The 26964-nt window shown below is 39.2% G+C and overlaps 1 protein-coding gene across 50 annotated transcripts in view; it reads right to left on the bottom strand.

Moving 5' to 3' along the window:
* Positions 1-26964, bottom strand: part of TTLL5 (tubulin tyrosine ligase like 5) — a 311118-nt gene that overhangs the window by 184312 nt on the left and 99842 nt on the right. For 23 of the 50 annotated variants that reach the window (XM_027972048.3, XM_060418371.1, XM_060418381.1 and 20 more), the window contains 8 exons: positions 26168-26474; positions 20919-21039; positions 18286-18432; positions 17098-17201; positions 14406-14533; positions 11105-11188; positions 10138-10533; positions 2204-2391 (listed from right to left, as the gene is read on the bottom strand). In XM_027972048.3, coding sequence (XP_027827849.1) covers positions 2204-2391; positions 10138-10533; positions 11105-11188; positions 14406-14533; positions 17098-17201; positions 18286-18432; positions 20919-21039; positions 26168-26474 — 1475 coding nt within the window. Of the gene's footprint in view, positions 1-2203; positions 2392-5799; positions 10534-11104; positions 11189-14405; positions 14534-17097; positions 17202-18285; positions 18433-20918; positions 21040-26167; positions 26475-26964 lie in introns of those variants that run through there. The other 27 variants (XM_060418366.1, XM_060418372.1, XM_060418373.1 and 24 more) reach the window with 3 other exon arrangements.

Here is a 26964-nt window from a genome sequence, read left to right as displayed (position 1 = left end):
CTTTTGCTTCTGTTCAGTTCAGTTCAGTTCAGTCGCTCAGTCGTGTCCGACTCTTTGCAACCCCATGAATCGCAGCACGCCAGGCCTCCCTGTCCATCACCAACTCCCAGAGTTCACTCAGACTCACGTCCATCCAGTCAGTGATGCCATTCAGCCATCTCATCCTCTGTCGTCCCCTTCTTCTCCTGCCCTCAATCCCTCCCAGCATCAAAGTCTTTTCCAATGAGTCAACTCTTCGCATGAGATGGCCAAAGTACTGGAGTTTCAGCTTTACCATCATTCCTTCCAAATACAGTTTTTGTCCTTTATTGAGCCCATCTTTCATGAAATGTTCCCTTGGTATCTTTAATTTTCTTGAAGAGGTCTCTAGTCTTTTCCATTCTATTGTTTTCCTCTATTTCTTTGCAGTAATCACTGAGGAGGGCTTTCTTATCTCTCCTTGCTATTCTTTGGAATTCTGCATTCAAATGGGTATATCTTTCCTTTTCTCCTTTGCCTTTCGCTTCTCTTTTTTTCACAGCTATTCGTAAGGCCTCCTCAGACAGCCATTTTGCTTTTTTGCATTTCTTTTTCTTGGGGGTGGGCTTGCTCCCTGTCTCCTGTACAATGTAACAAACCTCTGTCCATAGTTCATCAGGCACTCTGTCTACCAGATCTAGTCCCATCAATCTATTTCTCACTTCCACTGGATAAGCGTAAGGGATTTGATTTAGGTCACAACTGAGGTCTAGTGCTTCTCGTTGCTCATTAAAAACTAGAAACATACTCCAGTCAGTGACCCAGTGAAAACAGTGTGGCGGATCACCGGTCATTTCCCTCCACATAGCCACTGCACATTTCACAATTCCTTCTCATTCTATTTTCTTTTCACATCATTCTGTCACTAAAATCTCACTATTAATTACTTTCAAGTCTCAACGCTGCCTGTACAAGATTCTTCACTTCCTAATTCACATTAGGCTTTTTAGCTACACCCTTCAAACTATGAAAGATTTGAAAAAGAAAATTCATTACAACCTCACACTCTGGGATGAGGCGGAAGTAAAGCTTGAATTATGGCCCGTAATTTTACACAGAAAAGTAGGGCACCACCAGGGAGCAGTGTGTTGCCTGCTTTTAGCATGTACTTGAAGTAGTCTATGGCTTCACTTTTTTCCTAGATTTGATTATCAGTGGAGGATTGTCAGGCTTCCCAGGTCATGCTAGTGGTAAAGAGCCTGCCTGCCAACGCAAGAGACATAGGAGACGTGGATTCGATCCCCTGGAGGAGAGCACGGCAACGGACTCCAGGATTCTTGCCTGGGGAATCCCATGCACAGAGGAGCCTGGCAGACAAACTACAGTCCATGGGGTTGCAAAGAGTCAGACATGACTGAAGTCAGCACAGAGAACTTGTCACCAATTAAAGAATATGACACTATGAAGATACAGAAAACTGTAACTTTGGACTTGAATTATAATAATTCCTTTGGAGGATTTTGATGCCATTTTGCATTAAGAAAAAGGAAAAAATATGGCTTCTACTTCCAGTTAAATACCGCAGAGATAATCAGCAAGAAGGGCTAAAAGAATCCTATAGTTCTTAAAAGTTTCATCTAACTTTACTGTGTTGTAAGCTAGTCAACATATATACAACATAAAAGTCAAAATCCCAGTATTCATCAAGCTTGCTGGATGACCTTGATTATATCACTCTTTTAGCCTCAGTTTCCCCCATCTGAAAAATGGGGAGAATGATATGGTTTGGATGAGGGCTTATTGAAATAACTCATTAATCAGTGCCCAGAAAACATCCTGACATCAAGAGATGAAAGGTAGTATAGTTTAAAAAGTAAAAGGTAGCGTTATGGCATTCTGGTAAAAAGATTTATAAGACTAGAACTCATTGGAAAATTTTACCAATGAAATAAATTATTTTTAAAGATAGTTTAAAAGTATATTTACAACTGAACATGAGTTTATTTGTCCACGAAATAACTACATCACAGCTAGCAGCAGACTTAACTTTGCAATACCTGTAACAGAAATCCTTTCTTTAAAGCTGAACACTTTTAGCTAACATTCTTTACCTCAAAAAACCAACTAACATTCATTCAATAAGCATCAGCATATGGGCATTAGTAAAGACAGGGAAGGACAGAGTACCATGGAGTTAATCCTATCCACTGGTTAAAAGCTCCATGACACCCCAAAGTGCCCATACCTGCTGGGTGAGGAGGCTGATGTGAGTGGATGGAGAATACTGCCTGGCCGCCTGCTTCTCGGCCAGCCGCTGAAGTTCGGCCGTAACCATACTTGGGTTGTACCGTTTGCTGTATGAAGAGCCATCTTCTCCCTCCTTTTGGGTTCTGGCCACTCCTGAATGCTGCTTGTTTGGATGGCATGAACCTGCTAAAGAGAAAAACTTTCATCCGCTTAGGAAAAAAAGATTAGAAAAACTTAGGATGATGACAACCAATAGATATTCCACTGAATCCCAGGGATCTTTGACAACAAGAGGAGCAAGGACCTATCTTCAAATGCTCACAGAAGTAAATGCATACCCTTATTATACCCGAGGATCTCTTCCTATCACCAAATCGTTACAGGCATCCATAACTATGCTTTTAGATAATATGAATCCTTCACAGAAAAAGAATTTTCATCATACGTAGTGGGGAATAATTGATCCTAAAATTAATGAATAAAAAAAGTGCAGCCTTGAAAATTGCTGCTATTCTTGCTGTTCTTGTTCTGTGACAGGACTTGTCAGTAGTCTGCTGCGGCCACTGTCCAATCATCTACACTGCAGCCTGCCAGGCTCCTCTGTCCAAGCGACTCTCCAGGCGAGAATACTGGAATGGGCTGCCACGCCCTCCACCGGGGAGCTTCCCAACCCAGGGACTGAACCTGCGAATCTCACACTGGTAGGCGGGTTCTCTGCCACCAGCACCACCTGGGAAGCCCCATAATCCTTCTTACAAAGCTCAAAAAGGAAAAGAAGGATAAAAGCAAAACTGAATTTATTTAGAAAAACAATAATAATCCTATATTACCAAATTTCAATTGATTTCTCGTTCAGATTTCTTCTTTCAACTATAATATCAGGGAAATCTATTGTTTTTGAGCTCTGAAATTTTGGCAAAAAGAAATTATTTAATAAATAATCTAGGTTCATATTTGTTCTATGATACGTCACACAACCCATTGGGAAAAAAATTAAAGTCAGAAAAGTGGAACCACTATGTGTTTCCTTTCTGTCTTTTTAATGCTTATATAACCATGATCATTGTTATATATACAATTTGATGACACTGCTTTATTATATTATTTGACACATATAAAATACTATCTACAATAGATGTAGAAGTTATAAAACACATACTGACCACCTAAGTCATATTAACATGCATCAACCTATGGGTTCCTTCTCATTCTTAATCTCCCCTTATCATTCATCCCCTTCTTTTTTTAAAATATAGTTTTATTCTTCATTTCTATGTGTGTAGGCATACCTAAAATACAATTAATTTTGCTTGTTTTGATCTCTATAAAAATGGTATCTTACTGTAGTAATTTCCTGGGACTTGTTTTTGTTAATATCATACTTCTAATATTTATCCTTCTCAGTATAGCAGAAATTCATTAACTTTACATGACACTTGGTATCCCATTTTGGAAACACACTACAACTTATCTTTCTGTTTCCTCATCGATGGTTATTTTGGTCCCTGCCAGCTTATTGCCATTGTAAACAGTTCAGTTGTGAACACTCTTGCGTACATGTCCTGGAGCATGTACAGAGGGACTTCTCTTGAGTATGTGGCTAGAAGTTGAGTCAGAGAGTATATGAATTTACAAATTCATGTGATAACACAACAGTATGTTTTCCACTACCACAAACAAAATTCAAGCCTTCCTGCTGATCAATATCCCCTCCAACACTTAGTACTGTCAAATATCTTCATTCTTCCTTCTTTTAAGAGGGCGGAAGATCTTACTGTAGTTTTCACTTAGATTCATCTGATTAATAATGATGTTGAGCATGTTACCTCTTTTCTGAGACCATTATTGTCTGTTTTTCTTTCTGAAGGAGGCTTGCTTATGTTTTTACTTTCGTTTCCTACTATAAGTTATTAAAGATGGTCTAATCTATTCTAGAGTTTAAAGTTTGCATCTGAGACTGATTATACGGATAGTATGAGGCAGGGATCTAATTTCACTTTTGTTCCTATATGGATAACCAGTTGTCCCAGCACCATTTATTGAAAAAATGCATCCTTTTCCATCTGTCATATATCAAAGTTTCATCTCTCTGTGATTGTTTCCAACTTTCTATCCTGTTTCACCGGTCCTCTGCACCTTTTCCAATACTGCATTTTCTTAATGATCTTATCTTCATATTCTTATTAAGATATTCGTCCACCATTTTTCCTTCTTCAGTAGGTTCTCACTACCCTTGGTCTTTTGCCTTTCCATTATCATTTTAGATGAGCCTTGTCAAGGACAACACAACTGTTGAGATTTTGGTTGGAATCGTATTGAATTCAGAGATAAATCTGATGAAAACATTTATGATATTAAGTCTTCCCATCCATGCACAGTCTATTTATATATTTATTTATATTTTCTCTCTCAACAAAGTCTTACAAAATTTCTTTTTAAGTCTTTCCTAAATTTATGCCTAGACGGCTTACAGTCTTTATGTAAATGTTTTTTTAAAAACATCATTTTCGTGGTCATATGGTTGCACAGCAGTGTGAATGTACTTAATGCCCCTGTACATTTAAAAACAGACAAAATGGTAAACTTCATATTATGCATGTCTCTGCTGTTGTTCAGTCGCTCCGTCACGTCCAGCTCTTTGCGACCCCATGGACTGCAGCACGCCAGGCACCCTGTCCTTCACCATCCCCCGGAGCTCACTCAAACTCGTGCCCATTGAGGCAGTTATGCCACCCAAACATCCTGCCCTCTGTCATCCCCTTCTCCTCCTGATTTCAGTCTTTCTCAGCATCAGGGTCTTTTCGAAAGAGTCAGCTCTTTGCATCAGGTGGCCAAAGTATTGGAGCTTCAGCTTCAGCATCAGTCCCTCCAATGAAGAATCAGGATTGATTTCCTTTAGAATTGACTGGTTGGATCTTCTTGCAATCCAAAGGAAGCTCAAGAGTCTTCTCCAACACCACAGTTCAAAAGCATCAATCATTCAGTGCTCAGCCCTCTTTATGGTCCATCTCACATCCATACATGACTACTGGAAAAACCATAGCCTTCACTAGACAGACCTTTGTGGACAAAGTAATGTCTCTGCTTTTTAATATGCTGTCTAGGTTTCTCAAAGTTTTTCTTCCAAGGAAAAAGCATCTTTTAATTTCATGGCTGCAGTGGAACCCAAGAAAATAAAGTCTCTCATTGTTTTCACTGTTTCCCCATCTATCTGGCATGAAGTGATGGGACTGGATGCCATGATCTTAGTTTTTTGAATGTTGAGTTTTAAGCCAGCTTTTTCACTCTCCTCTTTCACCTTCACTAAGAGGCATTTAGTTTCTCTTTGCTTTTTGCCATTAGTGTGGTATCATCTGCATATCTGAAGTTATTGATATTTCTCCCAGCAATCCTGATTCCAGCTTGTGCTTCATCCAGCCCAGCATTTTGCATGATATACTCTGCATATAATTAAATAAGCAAGGTGACAGTATACTGTCCTTTCCCAATTTGGAACCAGTCCATTGTTCCAGATCCAGTTCTAACTGTTGCTTCTTGACCACATGTATGACAATATGTATGTCTTACCACAATATAAAACAAGTTTTCTAATTCTTTGTTGCTAATAGATTTTTAATATTGATCTTATAGACATATATACTGCTAAAATAATTATTTCTAATGCATCTATAGCTTATTTGCAGTTTTCTATGTAGATAACATATTATTTGTAAATAAATAAGTAAATTTTAATTCCTATTGTTTGATGCTTATATTTTTAATTTCTTGTCTTGTTATGCTGGATCCTGACCTCCAGTAAAACACTGAATAGAAGCAAAGCTAGTAGGCATCCTCTTCTTTCTCTTAAAGGGAATGCTTTCAGTATCTCCCCATTTACATTAACGTCTATGGTGAGATTTTGATGGATACCCTTTTTAATGAGGATGTCCTTCTCTTCCTAGTATGTTGAGAGTTATTATCATGAATGAGTATAGAATTTTACCAAATTCTTTTTCTGCATTTACTAAAATGATGAATACAGTTTTTCTCCTTTAATCTGTTGATGTGACAAATGATATTTATAGATTTTCTACTGTTTTAAACCCTCTAGTATTCCCTGGATAAACTTGTTCATGGGATCTTATCTTTTTCATTTGTTGCTGGATGCGGCTGGCTCATATTTTGATTAGAATTTTTGCATTTGTGTTCATAAACGATTCTAGTCTGTAATTTCCCTGATACTGTTCATAACTGGTTTTATTATCAAGATTAAACTAGCCATACAGAATGATTTAAGGATTATTATTTCTTTTCCATGCTCTATGACAAGTTTAAGATTGGAACTATCACTTCCTTGAAAGGCTGTCAACATTCATCTATAAAATCACCTGGGGCTCAAGTTTTCTTTGTGAAATTTATTGTATAAGTTATGTTAATAGTTACAATATCATTCAGGCTTTCTTTGTCTTCTTGAGCCAATTTTACTTATTTTGTGTAGATTTTCAATTTTATTGGAACACAGTGGTTAACAGTATTCTAACATTTTTTTCACCTAAGCTAATTTGTATTTTCTGTGTGCTTTTCATTCTTCATATCATTTATCCATGTCTTCTCTCTCGTCCTGATCAATCTCACCAAAGGTTGCTCCACCACCTTAGGCTTTTCAAAGAACTTTTGGCTTTGATATTTTCTCTATTTTTGAAATCTGTCATTTTTACTTTCGTCTTTGCTCTTTAAGACATCTTTTCTCTTTCTCCTTTATTTAGATTTATAATATTGCTGTTTTTATAACATCTGAGATCAGACATTTAGCCTTCCTTCTTTTCAAATATAAGTATTTAAGGCAGTAAATGTCCCTCCAAATACTGTTTTTCATTGCCCTCCACACATTTAAATATGGAAGTTTTTTCATTATCTTTCAACTCTAAAACTTTTATTTCTATTACGATATCTTCAAACCTCTCTTTGCTGATTTAGAAAATGTCTTTATCTATTAGTAATAGAAATCATTGGAAATCTCCCACTAACATAGTGGATTTACAGATTCCTCATGTAGGTGTATCAATTTTTGTTTTACTATTTGGAGGTTATTTTGTCAGGTGCAGTTAGAACTATTATCTTTCTGTTGAACCAAACTTTCTATTTTATGTAATTACTCTCTGTATCTGGGAAGAAAATTTTACCTCTTAAAGCCTAATATAAGTTAATATATGCTAAGTTAGGGCTTCCCTTGTGGCTCACCTGATGAGGAATCTGACTGCAATGCAGGAGACCTGGGTTCGATCCCTGGGTTGGGAAGATCCCCTGGAGAAGGGAAAGGCTACCCACTCCAGTATTCTGGTCTGGAGAATTCCATGGACGGTATAGTTCATGGGGTCGCAAAGAGTCAGACAAGAGTGAACAACGTCACTTTCACACTAAGTAAACTTAGTATATATTAATATATAGCTATATCACTTTTTTCTGGTTGGTATTCTGAGAATTATTATCATGAATGAGTACAGAATTTTACCAAATTCTTTTTATGCATCTACTGAAATGATGAATACAGTTTGGGAATGAGGTTAAGATATTATTTAAACTTAGACTTTTGGGCATTTCTTTCTTCATTCTTTTACTTTCAACCATTCGACGTCCTTATTTTTACAAGTGTCTTTTTTAGCTAAACAACATATAGTTGGATAAAAAAAAAAATCAATCTGACACTAACAAGTTCAGTCCATTTATATTCATGTGATTCTTCATATATTAGGACTCGGTTTACCATCTTTAAGCTTCCATTTCTTGCATTTTCTAAGCTTTGTGTTTTCTGTGCTTCTATGTCTATAGGTGTTTCCCCAGGCCCAATTCATTTCTCTTCCCAAATGTTTTAAGTGTTCATATTTTAATTTTTTCAGTGGTGACCCCTGAAACATGATACAGCATATATATCATGAAAAAGTCTAAATAATATCTTAACCTCATTCCCAAAGTATTCAATCAGCACAGAAAAATTTGACTCCAATCACGTATAGGTTATTATTGTAGTCAACTAGATATTATTATCTATATATTATTGTCCAATACTGTTTAAGCCATTCAGAGTATGGTTTCTGACCATAGTGGAAATAAGCTAAAAGGAAATTACAAAAAAACAGAAAATGCCAACTATGTGAAAATTAAACAATAAAAACAATCCATGGGTCAAGAAAAATCACAATGGAAATTAGGAAATATTTTCAAACTGACTAGCTTCTTTTGTTCCTTACCATTCTCTGGGAAATGTATGAAAAAGAAAGGTTTAAAAAAGAAGTTCTGATGATAACACAAGGTATTGGAGGCACTGACCTTACTGAATTTTTTTCACACAGGAGAGAAAATTTAAATCAGAACATAATTGAGTATTATTATATTCATTTTAGAAGATTAAGTCATAAGAATAATCACTCAGAATTAGCAGAAATACACATATTTGTACATATTTATATTTGTGACATTAAAATAGACCATTTAGTACCTCTGATTCAAATTTCACATTATAATATCCATTTCATTTGAAATCAGATACCAACTAAGAAATATATGCTGGCTATTTATTCAGGACATGGAAGCAACTTAAATCTCTACCAACAGAGGAATGGATAAAGACGATGTGGTACAAATATACAAATGGAATATTACTCAGGCATAAAGAAGAACAAAACTGGGTCATTTGTAGAGATGTGGATGGACCTAGAGATTGTCATACAGGGTGAAGTTAAGTCAGAAAGAGAAAAACAAATATATGTCATATATTAACACATATATGTGGAATCTAGAAAAACAGTATAGATGATCTTATTTGAAAAACAGAAACAGGGAAACAGATGTGGAGAAGAAATGTTTGGACACCAAAGGGGGAAAGAGGGAATGGGATAAACTGGGAGATTGGGATTGACATATACACACTACTATGAATAAAACAGATAAATAACTAGAACCTATTGTACGGCACAGGAAACTCTACCTAATGCTCTGTGATGACCTACAGTAGAACGGAATCTAAAAAAGAGTGGATATATGTATATATATGACTGATTCACTTTGCCGCACAGCAGAAACTAATGCAACATTGTAAAGCAACTATATTCCAATAAAAATTAATTTAAATAAAGGAAAATAGAAATATATATTGGCTATTTCTAATGCCACAGTAATGAAGACAACAGGGTACTGGCATAAGTACAGATACATAGATCAGTGGAGCAGAACTGAAATTCCAGAAGTAAACGCTTACATTTGAGATTAAATCATTTTTCACAAGAGTGCCATGACAATTCAACAGGGAAATAATACTCTTTCAACCAATGGTGCTGGGACAACTAAATATTCACATGCAAAAGAATGATGTTAAGACCTTTATGCCACAACATATAAAAAAATCTATCAAAATGGATAAAAGACCTAAACTATAAAATTCTTAGAAAAAACAGACATCTTTGTGACCTTGGGTTAGGCAACAGTTTTCCAGATATGGTATCAAATGCACAAGCAACAAAAGAAAAAATAAATTAGATTTCATCAAGATTAAAAACTTCTGTGCATCAAGAAAATGAAATGACAAACAACAGAATGAGAGAAAATACTTCTAAATCAAGTATCTGGCAAGGGACTTGTGCCCAGAATATATAAAGAACACTTACAACTCAACAACAAAAAGACAGATATCACAATTATCTCTTGACCACACTGTAAGCTCCCAGCAAATAGAAGCCCTATTTTATTCATCTCTTTATCTTCAGCACCTGAAAGAAAGCACTGCATTGTCTTATCAGTGAATGAATGTCACTGGACCAAATGCAAGACTTTTCCTTAGTCACAGCCTGCGTCCCTTTATCTTTCAAAAGAAAAAGCAAAGGGAAGAGATGACATTCTTTTTTCATTGGGGCTGGGGAGGAGCTGACATTGTGGACTCCCTTTCATTTTCTCACTCACCTGCCTTTGCTGAAGAGGGACGAGACAGTTTCTGGCTATAGATGTGTGCAGCACTTTGGAAAGAGGAAAAGGGGCCAATGGTGTAACTGCCTGATCGACAGCGTGGCAGGCCAGCGGGGCTTGGTACGTTCTGTGTCCCAGGATGCATGGAGAGAGAAGCACTGTCAGGGACTGTGCTCAGTAAAACTGCTGGCTGGTGAGGCATGCTGGGGATAGCTGGAGGGATCTGGGATAGAGAATGGTGGCCTGGCCCTGGTGAGAGGTCAGGGGTGGTAACAATAGATGACAAGTGGGTGTTGGGAATTTTCTGCAGAAGGGTAGCAGCAGGACCAGAGAAAGAAGTAGAAGAATTGGTATAGATTAATTTAGCCTCTTTTTCTGCTGAAGTGGTAAATCCTATTAAAATAAAAACAAACAAACAAAAACAGATCATGTTAGGAAAAACTAACACATAGTCTCTATATGTAAACATGAACATTTTTAAACATCAAACTAACCTTAGCATGAAACAGATACTATGAAAAATACAAATTTTAATGAGCATTCATCATGAACTTAATGAATTTTGCCCACTGAGACAATTTGGCATTAGAAATAGTTCATTTCTAGTCCTTGTTAAAAGCTGGTGTTGCGACCACCTCCATCAACCAGAACGGATATTTTATAAACGTCAGGACATCAGGACAAAGTTTCTGGTAATGAGAGCTAACTCCTCTCCCTCTGATTTTCACCCTTCCAGAAACAAGTGCTCAGAATTTTAAACATTAAGAAAGTAAAAAATTCCTTGGAAAGATGTTAACAGGTTATCGGTAGATAAAAGGAAATTCTAACAGAGAAGGGAAAACAAAGAAAATGAGCTTTCTGGAGTAACGCTGCATGCCCTAAAATCATTTAATATCTGATGAGTTTTTTCTATTAAGAGATTTATCTGAGAGTAGCGAATCTATGCAGGTTTGAAGTCACTCACGAGATAATTTATCAGAGTGAATTTCTGTTGTCTGTTGCTGTTTGGGCTGCTTTATCTTCACTTCTTCCATCGTTTCAGGGTGATCTGGAATAAATAAGTACTGAGCTTAGGTTCTGTCACTAATCAAACACTAGAGCACCACTCTACACATAATTTTGTTTCCAGAATATAACACAACTAGTAATCGGTGCCAAGGACTATTGCATTTCTCACTGCACTTTTCCAAGGATGGCCATGTCCACATCCCTGTTGAGTGGGACAGCAAGCAAATGATTCCAAACTAGCCCAGCTAGCCCAAAGCCCAGCTCCAGCTGACCGAACCCGGGAAAGATATGGAAAGCCAGGGCAGTGACCCATGGACTGCCGACAAGCTAGGACCCGCCTGGGAAAGACAGTAAGTGAGGGCGGTAAAGGGGCTTCCCCCAGGTGGCGCTAGTGGCAAAGAACCCGCCTGCTAACGCGGGCCATGTAAGAGACATGGGTTTGGAAGATTTCCTGGACGAGGGCATGGCAATCCACTCCAGTATTCTTGCCTGGAGAATCCCATGGACAGAGGAGCCTGGCGGATTACGGTCCATAGGGTTGCAAAGAGTCAGACACAACTGAAACGACTTAGCACGAAGGCGAGGGCAGTAAGATGCCTCTGTCAAGAATTCAAATTTGGGGAACTAAGAGACCAAACTGGTTGGTGGTACCCACTGGAGCAAAGAAGTCACAATACATATGGACAGGGAACTGCCAAGAGATGAAAATAACAGTCCCAGTATTTGTTGGGATGACACCCGAATACCACAACAGCTCTGTATCTTAATCTCAGTTTTCCTTGAATAAGTAGAGTGAATTTGCTTATTAATCAGCATATTCAATATGAAAATCATTCTAGTAACATAAATTTCCACTGTAATAAATCAGGTTTTCTTTTCCTACTTCAGAATTTTGAAATAAAACAGCCAGAGCTAATCATATACTTAGAGAAATATTCCCAAAATCTTTTCTCAAGGGCCAAGTTCATACAAACACTTAAGAAAGGCCGTTTTACAGATCCTCTTTCCGAATGAAAGAATAAGGTCATATGAATTCTCTTCTTTCCACCACTATCAGCAGTGGCAATACTGTCACACACTTGTTCGCTCATGTTTGAAACAAGAACAAATACTATCAAATGTCATAATGTTGTTCTCTTGATTGAGGCCTTCCTACTGCCTGTCTAGTTAGTTAATCTTGATTGGAATTGCTAGGTATGAATGTTACAGTAAGTCTCCTACAGACAAACCTTCAAGTTGCAAACTTTCAAAGATGCGAACATGCCCCTGTATGCCAGCTGCTGTACAGTTGTTTCGTTGCTAAGTCGTGGCCAACTCTTTCGAGACCCCATGGACTGTAGGCCGCCAGGCTCCTCTGTCCATGAGAGTTCCTGGCAAGAGTACTGGAGTGGTTTGCCACCTGCTATTCCAGGGGATCTTCCCGACCCAGACATTGAACTTTACCACTGAGTCACCAAGGAAGCCCTGTTGTACAGTGCTGAACTTTCTCAAGGTATGCACTAGAAGACTAAAAATGCTTTATATTTTGTGTTTGTTTTCTATATGTTATTTGTGTGAAAAGTATTAGAAACCTATTATGGTATTCAGTTGGGAACCTAGGCTAACTTTGTTGGACTTACCAACAAAATTGGACTTATGAACACACTCTCAGAATGGAATTCACTCGTTATGTAGGGGACTTACTGTACTATATAAAGGTAGTCCTTAACACATGAACCCAGAATCTCTGAGGATCCAGCTGTACAAATAGGTGCTGCTACACCTGTTGTCAGGGCTTCCCCAATAGTGCCAGGGGAGAAGTTACTCTGAATGCCAAGGTGGGACCTCACCTCCCTGGGTTAGTACACAGTTCCCTTCCATTACAAAAACTCCTCCGTCTCCCTTCCCCAACACAGTTATAGGATCTTTTCAGGGATTCTATCAACCTTCTTCCTGAATTTACTCATACAACTTCATCAAGCAGACAATAAATATTATAAAGCCAAGAACTGTGTTGGTCCCGGTCCCTGTTCTCTCTAGCAACTACTATTATCATAATGTCTGACACTTAACAGGTGCCGATTTAAAAATATGTAAAAGGAATGAATGAAAAGATGAATAAATTAGCTTTAGAACTTAGATTTAGGAAAGCTCAAAGAGGGTGGACTCAGAAGGATTTTTGCTAATACTTCAATTATACAGTGAACTAGACAGGCTTTTGTAGACTAGCCTCTGCAGCTAATCAGTTTTGAAAACATTAACACTGCTTCCTCAGGAAAACGTACCCTACATTTTAGATGATCAATTGTCTTGGGCTCTTTCCACATTAGGCTATAACCTTAAGAGTAGCGAAGAAGTCTACATCTCTGAGTCTAGCGGTTAGCATACTATAAAATTAGTATATTGGTTATCTGTGTCCTATGCTTCCATCTAGATTTTAAATGAATCTTATACTTGAAGCACAAGCTTTGTTTACAACTGAGTGTTGCTGCTTTTTTTTTTTTTTTTTTTGATCATATGACATGGGCTGGATAGTTTGGTCCACGTCAGTTTCAAAATCCCCAATCCTGGAGTTCCCCAAAAGTGAGAAATTTTTGAAATGTGTGGGAACACTGGGTTATCACAATGACTGAAGGAAGACAGCAGCATTTAGGCCTTGTTACTAAGGATATGAGACATCCCACCAGGTATGTGGGAATAATCCCGCACAACAGAGAATTCTCATACCTCAAAGGCAAATGGTGATAAACTGGAGGAAGCAAAAAAAAACTTAACGAGAGTGAGAAGTAATCATCAGGAGAAGCAGAAGAACAGAGATTAAGAGCATAAGCTTTGAGTCAGGAAGACTAAAGTTCAGATTCCTGCTCGGCTGGACAGTGCTGGGCACCCCTGAGCAAGTTACTCCACCTCTTTCAGCTCTGTTTCCTCATCTGTAGAGAAGTTTTATAATAGCACCTACTCCATATGGTTTTTGCAAGTAAAAAAAATAAGATCATCTCCAACAGACAGTAACATGAGTTCTCACAAAATGTTAGCTGTTATTAGTTTGTCTTGAAAACTACTCTCTACTGTTAATTTTCATGGGGGGAAAAATTTCAACATAGCCCTCTTCCATTTTTAGGACAAAAATATAAGGCTTCCTCATTCTCCCACCCCCACAACTACAAAATTTCACCACCGTGGAGTCTATTAGTGCTTAGGCAACATATTATTTTTGGTTCTCCTCCGCACATCTCACTTTTTCACTTGTTCTTATATTAATTAACCAACATACTTACCACCCTTTGCCCCGCTATCAGAAAAACTGTTGCTGTTTTTGGAACTTTTTGAGTGCGTCCCCAGGAAGACACTCGCAGACTTGTTTTTTTGGGTATAAAAAGTCAACACCTCCTCCAGTTCAGCCTCACTGAAATGGGGAGAAAAGCATGGTCAGAACAGGAAGCTGTTCTGGAAAATCCTTCCGCCAGACTTTATTATGGAAATGGAGTAAGCTGAAGAATGGGGAAATGAAAAGCACAAGCTGAAAACTCCCTATTAATAGATAGTGAAAAAGGAAAATAAATGAAGTAGTCAGAAAATTTTAAAGCACAGCAAGGTTTTATTTATTCCACAGTGAATTTTCTAGATCTGCACTGTCCAATATGGTAGCCACTAGTCATATGTGACTATTTAGATTTAAATGAATTAAAATGAAAGATCCATTTCCTTGGTTACATAGCCACATTTCAAGTAGTCAGTAGCTACAATACAGAAAGTTCTACCAGACAGCCATGTTCTGAATCAGGGGTCAACCAGGAACTGCCTGTGGGCCACAACTGATCAGCAGTCTGTTCCTGCATGGCTCCCAGCTAAGAATGGTTTATCAATTTTTAAAGAAGAATATGCTATAAAGACCACATGGAGTTCACTAAGTCTGAAATATTTATTATGTGGTCCTTGACAGTTTGTCCACCTACCACTTCTAGATAATTGGAGTATATTCACTAAAGGAGTCACTTTGTCATAAATAAGGAGATTCACTAGGGTATCCAGGGAAGATTTCCTTACCATCTATACAATACAGATTGAAACAGTCTCTAGGTAACTTCAAATATAGAAATTATATGCATTTTTTATGAACACCCACAAAATGAAAAGCATAAGGAAATAGAAGAGGGCCTGTTTACTAGAATTCTTGCAGTAAACATATGATGTCTGGGTTTTTTAACACCTGTAGCAGCTTCTCAATGGCCTTTTGCATTTTTTTCACAGAGCCTGTCAATGTTCCAGATAAGCGACCTTCAAATAAGCAAAATACTCCTGCATCATTACAAAGAACCTATATCCCAGCTTCAGAATACACTGCAGTGACAATCCCAGAAACTGCTTCTATGAATCTCAGGGTAAACTCCAAGGTCTCCAAAGCAGCAAAGAGCCACCAGAAAGCAACTCGAGAAACCATAAAGATCTCAAGCTGAGGGTGCACACAGATGAGTGCCTCTGCCTGTCAGTGTGTTTTATTTGGCCCTTCCCAGAAAAGCGGAAGATTGAGGCGGGCCAAAATATCAACTGCTCCATACCTCCTGTCTTACCCTCTGCTCACTTTCTAATGTATGTTTTCCTGCCTGACTCCTGCGGGTAAACTGAATTTGCCAACGCTGACACACACAGGTATCCAGGTCCCACCTCAAATGTAATAAAAGAACTGACGCTACTGCCTATTTCCAACAATCACCACAATCCACAATCAGTAGTAAATATGTTCTAAAATATTTTATCTCCAAGTCTATATCATTGGTTAACAGCATATATAATTAATTTTTAGCAGACAAACAGGCCTGGTAGGGGAAACAGTCTTCACCTCTTAAAAGGTTGCTTTTTAGTTTCTCGTTTTATATTTCAGAGATTTTGAAGATCTCTAGGAAGAACTAGAAATTAATGGTTTAACTTTAAAAGTAGAGCCATTTTCTGAATATAATCCAGCCTTTTTTTCTTTTCTATTTTCATAATGTTGAGGTAAGAAACTATTTCTTGCTTTGTTTCTATACTTGCTTTATCAACCATATTCCTCAAGACCTAAGAATGTCAACAAAATAACATTACACAATTATGAACTCCTATAATATGATGTATTTGTTTGTTGTATGTTTAAGCACATGATCCTGGGGCTATAATTAGGTACGTACAGAGTTTTACACACAGATCACACTATGTTGGTGGTTGATAAATCACCACCTGACTTCACGTCACAAATCAACAAAGAGTTGATTTTCTACTGCTTTTCTCCCTACTGGGACTTTGATGACTGAAGATTAACTAAGGCAGATTTACAAATGTTTTATGCTTTATTTTAGTGGTTTTGTACAGTCCTCTACTTACGAAAAAAGCCCTCCAGGACAAGTCTTATAAAATTAAAAATTAAATGCCTTTATTACTTCTTCCTTTGCAAACACACTGAAAATGGACAAAGTGGCCTGGCTAATTTGTATTAAGATAGAGAGCTGAATGTTGATATTTTCAATCCCTAAAGGCTAACCTTAAGCATGAAGGACTTGTTTTATTTTATATAAATTAGGCATAACCCTCATAGTACTGAAAAACTGCCAACTCCTCAACCCACTCAACGTAGGCAAAATGTGGTCATCTCCACTGCATCAGTAGGCCAGGAATAAATTCAGATCCAGTAAACACTAGAAGCCTCTAACTTCAAACTTCCAAAGTGCTCCCTCAGCACTCTAAGTGCTGTGTACTTTGGAGGCTGTCTAGAGATATAGCCCAGATGCCCAGCAGCAGTGTTGTGATAACTGAAACCATGACAACTGCCAATAATTGGCTGAGATATGGAGACACAAAGACTATGAAACCCTTTTTCTCTTCTTATAAGTGATCGTACTCACATCTATGTTAGAAACAAGAGAATATTGGGAATTCAATGGGGCAGTGTGGAAGAGAGAATAAGGTACTAGTTTATTAGTGAAGAATGTCTTCTACCTTGCTTGTCTGATGAAATCCTGAAAATTTTCTGAATTCACCCCATCTTCCTCTTCTTCCTCAAGTTTCTTCTTTGATTTCTTGTCAGCCATTTGTTCTGTTTCCTATCCAGTCCCCAATCCCAAAGAAAAACAAGATAAAACTGACTCTTGATAAACACATACTTCATCATCTGGTTTCATTATCATTGGGTTAATTTGTCTTTATAGAAAAGACATCCACTTCTTCAATGTCCTTTGGCCACCTATAAATTTGGTATATTATTTTCTGCCATCATTTCATGAAACATTGTAAAGGTTCCAACTCAGAGTTGCAGAATAAACATAAATTTTTATCATGTTTTTACTTATATACTCAGGTAGCCCTGTGAAAAAAAAAGACCTTGGTGATGTCTGTGGTCACACTTGAAGTATGACAATAGAGACACTGTATTTTGTTACAATTAGGAGAAGGAAAGCTCAGACTTGCAAGACACTTCTATAGCAGCATCCAAATTGTATAAATTCTTCACTTACATAAGACAAAATTCTCAACAGAGCTAGAGTAGCTATGCAGCTATGGATTTGTTGTGTTGATCTTGCATTGACCATTCCACACATTCTACAAAAGCTATTTAAATGTCCAGGACTCAGATTTCTTCTCTGAAAAATGAGCACACTCCCAGCTCCTCCCACTCCAAAATGACATTTCCAAAGTATTCTAAGACCCTTGGACAAAAGGTGCTTTGCAAACTAGTCTCACTAAATAGTCAATTTTCTGGGCTTGGTTGTAAAAGGAAGTCACTATCTAAAATGTTCTAGAGAACAAAGTATAACTCTCTCAGGAAACATTACATTAAATCCATAGTTCAAATTGCTCTCTTATAGTCAGTTCACCACTGTCTCCAGGCACAGTAATGACAATGCAAATTCACACAGCCCAGGATTCATCTCAGATACAACAGCACTCAAAAGGAATATGCTTCCGGATGAGAGTGAACCACGGCCTCTGGGCCTTCACAAGTAATAAGTAGCTTTTCAGATGAGCTGGGTTAAGGAGTGAGGTCCAACTCCCCGTAACTGTCATACACAGCACACGATGACATTAGAAGGGAAAAAGATCCTCTTCACCCAGCTGGACAGAGGCTTCTAGCCTGTTTCTGACAGTGGTGGTGATCCAAAGCACAGGACTAACGGATGAACCACCTACCTTGTTGTACACGGAGATAAAGTCACCCAGCTGGTGGGCCAGGATTCTTCTGCGTTCCAGAAGTGCCAGTCTCCGACTGGGTAATACCATCCTCAGTGAGTGCTGGAGGTTACTTGATGCTCGCTTGAGGAAACGAACCACTAGCTCCTATAAATCAGAGAGTCATTGGGGAGAAAAAGAAGAGATTGTGCTAAGCAACAAAAGACAAGCTACAAGGGGATTATACAATAGAGAGCTAAGAGGAGGCATACTGTACTCTTCAACAAATAAGACCCAGAGCAAACATATTAGGTATAACAAGAATACAGCCAGACAAGAATAAAACAAAACAAAACAAATGTAGCATCTTCCCTTAATAAGCTGACAATGAGAAAATAAAAATCAAGTCTGTATGTAAATAACTACATAATAAAGTAATAGCTGTAAAAGTACCACAATTCACATATACATAGTACTACAATAATCCAAACTGCAGTTATCACTTCTAATAGGGTGATCAGAGAAAGTGCTTAGGAAAAGACAGAGGTAGCAGAAACTAAAACCGTGGAAGCACAGGAAGTCATCAAAGATGCGAAGGGAGAGAAAGAATACAGAAATATTGACACTTTGAGATAGGGAAGAGGAGGAAGAATCAGAAAACAAACAACCAACAACAACAGACCATGACAGAAATATCAGAAACGCAGGCAGAAATCCAGGAGAAACAGTGTCACGGAAGCCAAGGCAGGAAGGCACCCATGTCACAAGCTTCCGAGAGGCTGAACTGAGAAAGGACCACAGCTGCTTTCAGCACCGTAAAGGGAATGGAACAAAGAGGTTAAGAAATGAATGGATAATGAAGAATAAACGTGAAGAGGAGAAACTCCTGATTTAAAACGTGTAGTGACAAACAGAAAGAATTGTTACTAAGCTTGAAAGGCGATAACCTTTTATTTATTTATTTTTTCTTCCCCAAGAATAAGGGTGCTTTTAGAGTTGTGCGTTGGCAAGGAGAGCACAGTGAAAAGTCATTAAGGGGTAGAAGAGATAAATCTCATTAGAGATGGCGCAAAGGATTTTGAAATCTGAATATCAATCAGATCATTAGACTTGGATCAGAGAAGGCAATTCTACATCTACCTTCCTCATAAACAAGACCACTGTCACAATTACCAGGTAATGGGTAAGGTTTTGCTGTCTAGAAAGAGTTGCATTTGGGAATGCACAGAATTGCTACTAAGTTCTGCAGTGATGATCCTAAATATTCCTATTAAAAGCCCCACTGAAATCCTGTGTGAATTCTAAGCCAGCAGCTCCAATGGTTATTCTCTTCTGAGCTATTTTTCTTTTCTTCTTGAATTTGATTTTGGTTCATTGTTCTTTGGTGCCAATTTACTCCAACATAAAGAAATAGTCTCATTACCAGAGGGTTGGATTTCATAGCTCCACTCTGCAGTCTTTACTATAGGGTGGTTTAAGCTGCAACATTAAAACATTATTTTTTCACAGTGGAGCAGACAAACTGACTCTCAAAAAGGCAGTTTCAATTTTCCACTTGGAAAGAGTAGAGCTAACATTTTCCACTGATGGTTGAAAAATTATTCACAACACACAAGGTTTTATCTCTGGGTTGCATTGGCTACTTTAAATTCACGAGTTGTTTTCTGGGATATCCATCATGTTTTTATAATAAGTCAGGCATACTCTATGCCTCTAATATGTGGAGAACTGAAAATTACAGTAGGATCACCATGAGCTGGGCCAAAGGAGCCAGCTTTCTCAGACTGAGAGCTCCCTCTCCTTTCAGTGACAGGTCTCTATGGTAAAAAAGTAAAGAATGGCTGTGGCTTCTTCTATAAGCACTGACCTTTCCAAAGAGCTTGAGGCTGTCATTCTGATCCATAAAGGAAAACCTTGCTAGAATATTAAATTTTAGGCAGGTTCAAATGAGTAATATACAGTAAAAATTATTACACAAGTTTGTTTTCAGTAATCTAAGAATTTTATAAAGTAACAACTAGTAAAGAAAAAAAATGTTAAACTGGAGGATGGTACATTCTCAGAGGGCCCGTGATAAAGTGTTGACTTTGAAAGAGGTAACTCCACCCCTTAGGGTAGAAATCAAATGCCTTCCGATCCATGGGAACAGCGCAAAAGGAAATCATGCACAACTGTAACAGCTGAGTGTAAGTCCCAGGTTCAGCACATACGAGCTACAGGACAACAGGCAGGCCCCCATTCTCGAGGTCTTTGTTTCCTCATCTGCAAAATGGGGATGACAGTGCCTATCTTAAAGAGTTAATACAATATGAAGCTGCTTGGGAAAGGACCCTGAAAATTGTTATCCTCTTCTAGGGCTTTGCATGGGCCTGACGTCTAACGAGGAGTCAGTTTCCATTTTCAGAATGAAGAAAACTGACACCTCAACACATATTGCTCCAGATTCAAGATTTAATTCACAGTAAAGTAAGAGAAATCTATCAGCTACACTGTGGAAGGATTCCTTCTCCAGAAGTATACTGTTCTGTACCTTAATATAGGGAACAAAGAAAGAAAGGAATAAAGAAGGAGGGAGGTAAGGGAGAAAGAGAGGGAAGGAATAGAGAGAAAGAAAAAAGGGGAAAGTAAAAAGGTTCCAACAAGAAGAACCTCACCATCTGTTCATCCTCTTTGGCAGCCCAGCTGGCACTGAACGATTGACCTCCACTGTCTTTCATCAGGCGGATTTGAACATGCTGGAGATAGGCAGAGAATGCTATTCGGGCCTGCACTTTGCTACAGAAATCCAAAACAACACACCGTTATGGGACAGAATGGTGCACCAACCAAATGCGTGCTTGCCTTTCTCAATGTGGCCTTTGAGGATCCTTCTATTAGGATGGCTACAAAAAATGGAGCCCATCATACAGTCACTGAATAAAGATTCCTTCTACCCAGCACATGAGATTTCTGCTTTTTCTATTTAAAGAATGAGAGATGAAGAATTCTACTTATTTTCTCATTATGACCACATGGGGAAAAAAAAAAAATCAAACAAGAAAAGAAATTCATCTTTTCTACTCTTAAATCTGATCTCTTTGAACTTTTAAACAACTTTCTTGAGGAAATGGACAGGAAAGTACTGAATTTCCATAAGAACCTTTGTATTGATACAGAGAGGGTTTTCTGCCTTTGTGCTTACGTGTCACTTTTGTCATGTCCGACTCCATGTGACCCCATGGGCTGTAGCCCGCCAGGCTCCTCTGTTCATGGGATTCTCCAGACAAGAATACTGGAGTGGGTTCCCATGCCCTCCTCCAGGGGGTCTTCCTGACCCAGGGATCCAACCTGTGTCTCTCATGTACCACGCACTGGCAGGCGGGTTCTTTACCACTAGCGCCATGGGCCCTTAAAAACATACTTATCAGTTACTACAAAAGGATAGCTTTTGTTATGGCAACTGATTCTGGGTGTGCAAAAGCCTCCAAAGCAGCAAAGAGATAAATCTTACGAAGGAAATTTTGAGACCGAATTTTAAGGTCAGGCTTTTTTCTCAACTGCAAGACGGGAGTGGCTGGAGCCCAGAACAAATGAGTGAGATCCAACAGAGTCTGGCGCAGAGGCACTGACGGGCTTGGACAAGCCCAGATGTTCGGTGGGAAAGAGACACGTGTCCATTCAGTACAGAGCACCTCAGCGACAACACTGAAGAGCCCCGCTGACTTCCGCTGGGGCCTGAGGCAGGCAACAAGGGAATCTGACCAAGCCAGCCTTTAGCAGACAGAAGTATCAGAGCAACCACTGGTGACTTTCACTTCAGCTGTGAACTGCGGCAGATCTGTTTTCCTTCAGGAGAGCTTTTGGTTACTTCAGCTGCTCAGCCTTCTGACATACTAGCCAAAATTACGTCAGTGAGGATTAGGGCCCAACACAAGTTCTGTTTACACTTCTCACACGTGCCGTCACTGAATACTCTCTCCTCACTGCTCTCCAAGGTTAGGAGAAGGACTGGTCCAGAGTAAACTGGAAATCCTAGGAGGGTCTATGTCTAGCTTCTGTGTGTGTGTTGGAAGGGACAGCGGCAGATTTGCCTTTCGAGCTCTTCAGAACATGAAATGCAAAGCTGCACCTTTGTCAAGAGTTAGAACAGCTTAGGGGAGCACAATAGGATTTCGAAATGTGTCTTTTCAAATGTTTCTCATCAAGGCCACACTTAAAATCCTTGTTCTGGAGACCATATATCACTTTCCTCTCAACCATTCCCATAAGCTTTCCCTCCACAACAGATTATTTTCAAGTCAAAGTGAAGGGAAAAAACAAAAACAAAAAACCTCTCCACTTTGGCCAACAAATTCACTTGCAATATAATGCCATGTTTCAGATACCTGCCAAACGTAGCCGAATATCCAATTTTATCGATTATTCCTCTGATATTAAAATATAGAGGTCTTTGGATAAGGGAATTATTGCTTGGAAGTTGAAATTTCAGTCATTATTTTGTGGCAAATCATTGTTGTAAATCAAATGAACAAGTATTGAGTTTTCCATTTCTATAAACCTCACTAAGAGAACTTCTATGGGGTCACAAAAGAGTCGGTGATGACTTCGTAACTAAACAACAACAACAAACCTTACTACAGAGATCTGTGAGATGTTAATCCTGAGGTTGTACCCTAAGGTATTGGAGATACTGGTCAGCTAGAAATCTGCAACAAACAAGCCAAAAGGCTAGAATGATTTATACTGGAGAAATCTATTTTTAAAACATAAAAGCCTTTGTAGATCCTCAGTATTCAAAATATACAACTAGTGGGCTGGGGCTTGGAGTCTTGAAGCCTTGCCATGGACCAGCCCCTAGATCCCTTAGCAGCCACTGAGATACCCCACAGAATGAGAGGCAGCTCAGGGGAACAAAATCTGAAAACCACTGATTAATATGAACACACCCTGCAATTATAACAGCTTACTCATTTAAAGTGAGATGTGTGAGATTTAGGAATAACTAATTTATTTCTACAACATCTAAGTAGAATGTTACTGCTGAAAAGGACCTTAGAATATAATTCAGTGGTTTTGAAATGTTCCATTTCAGTTCAGTGGATTCTTCTTTCCCTTCTAGAGAGCACAGTCTAAAAAATCTGTCTATGTCTAACCTGATAACTTGGCCCAATGGAAAAGAAAACTGAGACACGCTGACTTGCCCGTGATCACAGTCAGCTGGTAAGCAATGAGAAGTCACAGCCAAGCCTTCTGACAGAGCTCAGTGTGCCCTCCACTAACGCAGCCACTCTCATTCTCCACACCACTCCAAACCTCAACCCTACCCTTCAACCCCCTAAACAACAACATCACCCTCCAGCCTTGCGGTTTAAGAACTGACCTCTAGCTTAGAAAATAAAGGCCATCATGCATGAACACTTACACTTCCTGACTCTTTAACTTCTAATCACTGCATTCAACCCCCAGTGCTTTAGGGGCTTCCCAGGTGGCTCAGTGGTAAAGAATCCGCCTGCCAGTGCAAGAGACATTAGAGACCGGGGTCCAATCCCTGGACCAGGAAGATCCCCTGGGGTAGGAAATGGCAACCCACTCCAGTATTTTTGCCTGTACAGTTCCATGGACAAAGGAGCCTTGTGGGCTGCAGTCCATGGGGTCACAAAGAGTTGGACACGAGTGGGCATGGTTGCACATGTAGTACTTTCTTTCTGACTTAAGACAGGGAGGCACCCCTCCACTGGCCTCTTTCTACCTTCCTATATGACAATATATCCATTTCTGTATGTATCTCTAATTCTTTTACCATCAAATCCTCCCCCAATCTATAAATCAGAATCCCTATCTTAAGAAATCTTTTTTCTCTTAGCATGCTCACTGATGAGTTCTCACCTTCCTTTCATTCATTGTTAAACCCTCTGAAAAAGTCAGTTCACACTTGCTTTCCTATTTACTCAGCTCACAGTTTCTCTTCTATCCAGAAAGTCCACAACCATGTCGTAAGTGCAAGAGATGGTTCAGAGGCCTCATTCTAAACTGGGCTGCCTGAGGCACTCACTCTTTAGCTTGAAACTCTCTTCTTGTAGCTTTTACCACCCTGTCTCTTCCCAGTTTTATAGCTATCTCTCTAACTGCTATTTCTTGATCTCTTACTATATACAATGTTGGTTTTTTCCAGGCCTCAATTCTCTTCCTTTTCTCATTGTCCATGTTTACTGAACTAAACTGAAATGAAGAAGTTCATCCACTCTGAAGCTGTACAGTCCTATTCAACTCTGACTTACAAAGCTGTATTTTCACCTATCTACTGAACATCTTCACTCTAGAGCTCTTCCACCTCACTGTGTCCCAAACAAAACACATTATTTTTATCACGAAACCAACTCCTGTGCTCCTTATATTGACTGGCTGCAATATCACATGACCAAACTTGCGAAAATATAGGCTCTGTGGGGTTCTTACATCCACAAAGACCAAGCCCTAGCAACTTTAACTTGCAAATTTCATTAACTCCATCCCATCCCCTTCACTCCTACAGCCACTGCTCTGATAGGGCCTTCATCTTCCCGGCTCTGGGCTACTTGAACAGTCCCTAACTCAGTGCTCTACCCACTGTCATTGTTCAGTCGTGCCCGGCTCTTTGCGACCCCATGGACTGCAGCACACCAGGCTTCCCTATCTTTCATCATCTCCCGGAGCTCGCTGAAACTCATGTCCATTGAGCTGGTGATGCCATCCAACCATCTCAACCTCTGTCATCCCCTTCTCCTGCCTTCAATCTTTATCCTTAGTTCTCCTCTTATCAATCACTATCCCAAAATGTGACCAGAATTTACTTCCTAAATCAAGATCTGACCATATCACTCATCTGCTTAAAAATTATCCATCTAGAAAAAAGTCCAGGCTCCTCTATGGCCCTTTATGATCAAATGACATCCAATTTTTTAGTCTCACTTCTTACCGCACCCTTTTCTCCACATAGCTCCACACCACTAACCTATATTCCTCAGACTTGCCACGCTCATTTCAATCGCAGGGGTTTTCTACTTGCTGTTCTGCCTGGAATATTCTGCTACCTGATATTCACATGATTTACTCCTCCCCATCATTCAGGACTCACCCTAAAGGTTACCTCTCCATGTGTGAAGCACCAGAACCTAAAGAAACTTTCTGCCCTATTACAGTCTAATACCACACCCTATTTTATTGTCTACACAGCACTTCTTATTGCCTGAAATTACCTTGTTTGTTTACTGTCAGCCTTCCCCCCTAGACTGCGAGTTTCAGGAGCCTGTCTTGGTCTCTACTGTAACATTACACAGTCTGGCACAATTCCTGATACAGAGCAGGTATGCAATAAATATTTGTCAAGGGACTGAATGAGTGACTGTGCTATCACCCCTCTGTGCCTTTATTCCCTCTGCTAGCACTCCCACACTTAGCTGTCATCTCCCAAATCCTGAAAGCCTACTCATCCATCAAGTCCTGGTTCAGATCTTGTCTCCTCCCTAATCTCTCCCTAGCCCTCCCAGGCAAGACCAGTCACTCCTTTTCCTGGGTCCTAAGAGCCCTTTGTCCATACTGGGGTCATAGCCCCTCTCTTTAAGTGTCTCCACACTAAGCCGTGAGCTGATCTGAGCTCCCTTGTCTTGGGTCACATTATACTTCTAAGTCACTGACACTAAAACCCCCCAAATATTTGCTAAGCCAGTAAGACCTGGGTTTGATGCATAGCTCCAGACCTTGGACAAGCAACTTCTCTAAGCCCCAGTTTCCTTGATAACAATAATATCAAATCACATTCATTAATTCACAGGAATCCTGTGCATAAAAAATGAAAAATGGCTATAAAGCCACCAGCACAATATCCTGGTGCACAGTACAAACGACCTGCTTTCGGTTTACTAGAATAATTAGGAAAGATACATACCTAAGATTGCCATTATCTTGCAGGATCTGCATCAGGTTAAATTTAGGCTCTGGCTCCTGAGTTTCCATTTTGCAGCATTGTTCACCTTTGTTATTCCACTCAGGAACCTTCATGGCATTTTCTTTGGGTGAATTTTCTATCATAACAGTCAGTGAGGGTGTATATTTGGCTTGATTTTCTCCAAGGGACCCTGTAGACTCCTCCTGGTAAGCTTCCTGTTCTTCATCTTCAGTGTCTAATGCAACTTCTTCCTCTTCTTCACTCTCTGTCTCAGTTTTAACATTCATTTCAGCTGGTTGGGTAATCACTAAATGCGAAGAATCACTAATGTTGCTGAAAAAAGGATTAAATTTTCCTCTCTCCCAATACCTTCCTTTTATCCTTTTAGTAAAAACCCATTTCTAAATCAGATGGCAAATGATACACAAAGTTAACAGCATACACATGTCCCTCTCCAATCTTATACCTTCTAAGAACCTACTAACGATCTTCATTAGAGATGATGTTTCTCATCACAATGGCTCTCTCACATCTCTAGGCAGAAAACTTTATAGTGATCTCTACAGCGTGTTAAAAGTTTTTAGAGAGATGCTTTTCATGGAGATACACAGAGCAGGGGAATATCTTTCCATCCTATGTTTATCCATTCTGCTTCTCCTTCACTGCTTTGGCAGGTCTTTGAGGACAAGGGCCACAGCTTTTTTGTCAGTGAAACTGCAGTGACTAATGTGGCTGACACAGGCACTCAACAAACAAAAGAAGGCGGGAGAAAGAGAAGTCAATTTGTCAGTGACAAA

This window comes from Ovis aries, chromosome 7 (assembly GCF_016772045.2).
Source record: "Ovis aries strain OAR_USU_Benz2616 breed Rambouillet chromosome 7, ARS-UI_Ramb_v3.0, whole genome shotgun sequence".
In the NCBI taxonomy this organism is placed as follows: domain Eukaryota; kingdom Metazoa; phylum Chordata; class Mammalia; order Artiodactyla; family Bovidae; genus Ovis; species Ovis aries.
Note: the sequence above shows the minus strand (reverse complement) of the source record. Positions and strands in the feature narration are given on the sequence as shown.